Here is a 6436-nt window from a genome sequence, read left to right on the forward strand (position 1 = left end):
AAATAACACTTGAAAGGCACACTTATGGAGACTTAATAGACATAGCCAAACACCTTGGAGAACTGAGTTACTGGGCTTGAACGCTAAGGACCATAGTCTCTGGGGACATCTAGGTCAACTGGCATAACACAGCTCATAAAGATAATGTTTTACAGCTTAGTTTGGTGAGTAGCTTCTGGGGTCTTAGAAGCTTGCAACAGACATCTAAGATACAATAATTGGTTTCGTCCTATATGACACAAAAGAGAATGAAGGAAACCAAAGACTCAAAGAATTAATTAGCCCATATGAACCACAGCCTCTTGTAGCCTTAGACAAGAACAGCTAGACACCCACACTTACAGATAATACCCACTTGACATGGCTTCAATGAATGGATGATCAGAGCTCAACCAAGAGGGGAAAAAAAGAGTAATCTGATACAATTTGATGAACTTTACCTACACATATGGATGCAGTAGCTCAAAAGAGGGAACAAATCTACAGAAAGAATCATTCCCACCCCCTCCATACACAGAGTACGCAGGGATGTGCAACTTGGACATTGGCTACCCAAAATGGGGAAGTGGGGGATACAAAGGCAAGAAGTGACTGGCTTACAAGCTTTTAAGAGGGAACCTAGATCCAGAGAGCATAAAGGAAGGTAGAATCTCCACTGAGTAGTATCCAATCTGTCTAGGTAGGGCTGATGAAAAGAAATGTGGATGGGTCCCTTGTGATACAATACTGAATAATTGTTATCACGACTGATTGTGAGGGTTGGAAATGTAAAGGTAGGCATTTTGTAGAAAGGAGGGGAGTGAATAACTTTTCAGTCTAGGAGTGGAGGTCCCTGGGACCATCAAGGCAGAAGAGCAGAAAGCGGGACCCTATCCAGAGAAGCAGTGATGCCTGAGATGGAGGCAGAGATGATGACATGGAAAGATAGAGCAGCTGGGGACTTTAGACGACACAGAGAGGAAGAGAGGCTGTGTGCTGACGACTGGGGAGCAGGCTTGTAACGTATACCCACTGGTTGGCTGATGATGCATGGCGGGGATTGTAACCGTGGCAATGAAACGATATACGATAGGATGAATGTAAAGCTAATGTTCTCCCATGTAAACTATCACATAATTCACAATAAAACATTAAAAAAAAAAAAAAGAACAGCTAGAATATGCCCAGTTACCACTACCAATGGCTTAGACTACGGTTAGAATGGAACAAAAACATTAAACAAAACTCAAATACTAGACTTACAGGACTGATAAGAGGCAGGAGGAACCTCCAAGACTATCACCCTAAGACGCCCTTTTAACCTGTAAGTGAAGCTACTCCTGGAGGTCATCTTTCAGTCAAATCATATATCAGCCCATGAAATAAATAACAGCCATGAGGAATGTGCTCCTTAGAACAATCAATTACATAGGAGACCAAATGGGCAACATTTGCTCAAAAGCAAAGATGAAAAGACTAAGAGGGACAGGAAAATTGGAGGGATAGAAACAGGAAAAGCAGGATAGAAATAGGGAGAATGCTGACACATTGTAGAGACAGCAACCAATTTGTGTACAAATTGTTTAACAGGAAACAAATTCGCTATACAAACTTTCACCTAAAACACAATAAAAGGGTATTTTTTTAAAAAAAAAAGCTTTGGCTCAGAGTCAAAAATAAAAAGAAGAAAAGTTGTGGGAGAGAGAACAGACCTAGACACTGAAATACCATAGATTGAAATCATTTAAACCTAAAACAATGAAATGCGACTGTTTGAGGGAACCCAACCACCAGGCTTCTTCCTTTACCTGCTGTATTCAAACATCGGTGAAGAGGAGCTAACACTGGTTGAAGCAAATATTTAGCTGCCAATTGTGGGCATTCTCTTGATATAGTAATAAAGGTAGTGGTGGCAACTCTCTGAAACTGTCGTGCTGTCAATTTGTCTTGAAAGTGAAATAAATCCAGAATCTAAAACAAAAATTACTTGAGGTAAATTTAGGTTCTTTGCTATAAGGATTATAATAACTAGAAAGACAAAGCATTGATTCTTTTAAACCAAAAACTGAGCACACTGAGATAATACTGATTAAACAGAAGTGGGTTTTTTGTTTGTTTGTTTGTTTTTAATTTAACAACCCATTCTCAAAGGGTGTGAGATCTGAAGGGCTGTTTTTAATAAATCATTTTATAATTTTTTTAAAAACATGCTCAAAGAATAACATTTTAAAAAGAAATTAAAAACCTTCCCTTGGTATAAGCAATGGACTGCGAACCACAATGCCGGCAGTTCAAACCCACCAAGGACTCCTTGGAAATCCTATGCAGGGTCACTGAGTCGTAACTGACTGGGCAGCAATTAACAACTACAACAAACACTATAAACATTTCTGTTGTGTTCTTTCTAATAGAGTCTCTGTATAATTTTTTCTTTTTAAATGAGATCACTTAATGCTTGGTTTTGCAAACTTACTTGTTATAAATTTTTCAAAAATAATATATTCAAGTTGTATGTCATAATGTGTTACACTATTCCCTTATTTCCAGATATAAGGGTTGATTTCTAACTTGTTTCTATCATAAATATTCTCACCAAATGAGATTATTGGGTCAAAGTATATAGATATTTTTAGATTCTGAAGAGCCTATTGAGTCTGAGTAATCCCAGATAAGACTTAATTCTATTCTTTCAAGTAAACATTTCTCTGTAGTGCTTATGAGTGGATTTTTCTCATTATTAGCAACCAGTGGAAAATTCATTTCTGGGTCCTGATTTAAAAGTGGCTTTTGTTGTAGACAAGAGAATCTTTTGTTTACAAACTACCCATGGCCTCTGACAGCACCAAAGAGACACTCAGCAGACCTGAAATATGTGGTCAGATTTTATCATTTTGTTAAGTACTTAATCTGCAGATACTAATTCAAAAGAAAGAATTTACTCATCATTCTAAGTGATAACTTTGTTCTATAAAATAAGTAATCTGTACTTCTTGTTGTTACATGTCAGCAAGTAGGTTCTGACTAATAGGGACCTTGTACGGGATTTATAAGGATCAGCTGGTGGGTATGAACCCCCAACCTTACAGTTAGCAGACCAGGGCTTAAACCACACCAGGATTTCAACTTACACTGAGCAGTTTTTTTTCCCCTCAGTGTACAGGACTGATACCTCGTAGGTTAAATTTATTCCTAAATGTATTCTTCTTTTTGATATTACTGTAAATAGAATGTTTTCCTAATTTCATCTTCAGGTTGTTCATTGTTATGAGTATATAAATGTACTTGATATTTATGTGTAGATGTTTTATTTTGCAACAATGTTGAATTCATTTGTTAAGTTTTTTGCATGGATTCTTTTTATATATATGATCATGATCTGTGAACAGAGACAACTTTACTTTCTTCTTTCCAATTTGTATGCTTCATGTCGCTTTTTATTAAATAGTTGAGTGTGATTTTGTTCACTTCATCTTGGTGGTAATGCTGATGGGTGCCATCATGTCAATTCCGACCCATGGCAACTCCAGAGAGCTAAGTGATCTAATTTGTTGGCATCTAATTATTCAGCGTATTCTCTTTAATCCCTTTTTTATTTTTGGCAAGGACAGTAGTAATGTTTCCACTTCCATTTCTGATTTTAGTTATCTGTGTCTTTTTCTTTCTTTTTCTTGTATAGTCCATGCCAGCTACTGACCTAAGGGTGTGCCCTGCATTTACTTATTTATCTTTGTGTTTATTTTGCTGTTGTTAACAATCTACACATATACCACGTCAACAGTTTTTACATGTCCCATTCAGTGTTGCTGATTACATTCTTCAGAGTTGTATAACCATTCTCCCCCTTCTTTTCTGAGCTGTTCCTACACTAGTAACATATATTCACTTGTCCCCTAAGATTTCTATCTCATCTTTCAAGTTGCTCTTGTCTATTTGATCCCATATACATAGTTCTTAAAAGAGTATAATGCTTAAGGCAAACATTTTTTTACTAGAAAAGCTAAACTATTGCTTGGTTTTAAGAAGACTTCAGGGTATATTTTTGGCTTAAGGCTTAAAAATTATCTCAGGGCAATAGTGTTAAGGGTTCATCCAACCTGCCTTGTCCAGAAAGTCTAAATTCCATGAAAATTTGAAATTCTCTTCTGCATTTTTCCCTCTTTTGACCCTGATTCTTCCATGAATTCCTTGATCAAAATGTTCAGTCATGGCAGCCAGGCACCATTCAGTTTCTCTGGTCTCACAGCAAAGGATGCAGTTATTCAAGGAGCCACACATTCCGTATCTTCCTTCTATTCCTGATTCTCCTGCTTCTTCAGTTGTTTTAAGTAAAAAGACAACAACTGTGCCTTGGATGGTCACTTGCAAGGTTTTAAGACCCTAGGCACTATACAACAAATTAGGAGGTAGAACCCACTCACCCACTGCCAATGAAGAAAGCTTACTTTACAGTTTATTTCATTGCATTTTTAAATTCATACTATGTGAATTTGTCATGTTCACTTAATACCTATTAAGAACAACTAATTGAAAACACAAAGAAAATATAACAAACAGGATGTAACTTTGTGTTCTAGCTCTGAGAGCAAGCCAGGCTTGTCATTTAATAATGGTGAGGGGCGCAGACTTCATGGAGTCATGAAGGCTAGAAGACCCCTGAAACTACTGCCTTAAGACAATCTTTAAAATGTAAACCAAAAATACTCCCTGATGTCTTCTTTAAATCAAACAATAGTTTAACTGAATTAGTAAAGAGTATCTACCTTGAGCACTGTGCTCTTTTAAAGAACTGTCTATACCAAGGGTAGGCAGCTTCTGAGCCGTATTGCTGTTTGTTGTTGTCGTCAAGTGCTATCAAGTCAGTTCAGACCCACAGTGGCCCTGTATAGAGTTTCAGAGGAGCAGCTGATGAGTTTGAACTGCTGACCAAACCAACCTTGCGGTCCAGTGCATTATCCCACAGCGTCATACCAGGACTCCTACCCATCACATTGTTGTTGGTGTTGTTAAGTGTTAGAGTGTCAGTTCTGACCCATAGTGACCCTGCAAAGGGTTTCTGAGGAGCAGCTGGTGAGCTGGAACCACCAACCTACTTTGCAGTCCAGCATATTAAACCCACAGCGCTGTACCAGGACTCCAGCCATCACATTAGAGGTAAGTTAATTAAAAGTTTGACCAAATATAACAGGTTAATTTTTAAGTTGATAATTTTGTATGGCCCACAAATAATGTTAGAAATTTTGGCAGAAAAAAGGTTCCTGACCCCTGATCTATACAATAATATTGACAATAGCAACTCAAAAGATTAGACAGGAAGCTTAGCGGGCAGTGAGTTTATGTTAATGGGGGAGAAACCTTTCAGAAAAGGAAGGTGAGAATGATTGTACAACTTGAAGAATGTATTTAATGCCTCTGAACTGTACATGTACAAACTGTTGAATCAGTTTAAGTTTTGCGGTGTATATTCTTAACAACAAAATAAATAAAAATTAAAAATTGTGAGGCATTATTAAATCTAATATTTAGGTCACTCTCTTCCAGTTTTTTTTCCCACTTTAATTATTAAGAAGGTCCTCCACTAAACAATGTTTATTATACTGTTTTTACTTCAATATTGCTGTTGTTAAGTGCCACCAAGTCAGCTCTGACTCAAAGCAACCCTGCATAGGGTTTCCGGGGTTTTTAAAATCTTTGTGGAAGCAGAAGGCTTCATCTCTCTCCTGTGGAGCAGCTGATGGATTCAAACCACAGATCTTGGGGGTTCGCAGTCTAGTGTTCGTGATATGGAGCCATCATGCTCCCCTACTTCAGCACTAGAAGACCATTAAAGTCCTTATTCTGTAAATAAGCAGATAATCCTCAGATGGTCAAAAAAAAAAATAAAGCTATTTACCTGGGGGCAGATATCCTTATAGTAACTCTCTGGTGAAAGAGACTGCTGGGGACAAGAGGCCAAAATCTTTGCAATCAAGTCACACTTCTTCCAGTCAGTAGCCATCACCTCAGCATCACTCCCGCCAGCTGCTCCAGCTGTAAGCAATAGACACAGATGTCAAAAACTCATGGCAATTCCCTATAAAAAGGCCCAAGTACTTTATATCCTTGATAAAATAACCTTAACATTTAGGGTCCAAAATGATATTTTTTCTAAATAAAATGTATTCTATAAGTTAATAAACCCTTTGCCACTTTCTTTCTTTTTTTTCAATGTTTTATTGTGAATTATACGATAGTTTACATGAGAGAACTCTAGCTTTACATTCATTCCATCGCATATCATTACATTGCCATGGTTCCAATCCCCTCCATGCATCATCTCCCGACCAAAGGGCATATCCTGGAATGTCAGGGACCAGCCTCGAAATAGGGGTTTGGTTCATGAGGAGGAGATACCTGGTGGCGGTAAAGATATGTCAAGAACGCACAGAAAGAGACAAAGAGAGAGACAAAGAGACACTCC

The 6436-nt window shown here is 37.8% G+C and overlaps 1 protein-coding gene across 1 annotated transcript in view; it reads right to left on the reverse strand.

The window, feature by feature from the left end:
* Nucleotides 1–6436, reverse strand: part of TANGO6 (transport and golgi organization 6 homolog (Drosophila)) — a 242816-nt gene that overhangs the window by 214946 nt on the left and 21434 nt on the right. Inside the window, exons 5-6 of the mRNA XM_006860217.1 lie at nucleotides 5870–6006; nucleotides 1788–1950 (exon numbers count right to left, since the gene is read on the reverse strand). Coding sequence (XP_006860279.1) covers nucleotides 1788–1950; nucleotides 5870–6006 — 300 coding nt within the window. The remainder of the gene's footprint in view (nucleotides 1–1787; nucleotides 1951–5869; nucleotides 6007–6436) is intronic.

The sequence above is a fragment of the Chrysochloris asiatica genome, unplaced genomic scaffold, assembly GCF_000296735.1.
Source record: "Chrysochloris asiatica unplaced genomic scaffold, ChrAsi1.0 scaffold00037, whole genome shotgun sequence".
NCBI classification, from domain to species: Eukaryota; Metazoa; Chordata; class Mammalia; order Afrosoricida; family Chrysochloridae; genus Chrysochloris; species Chrysochloris asiatica.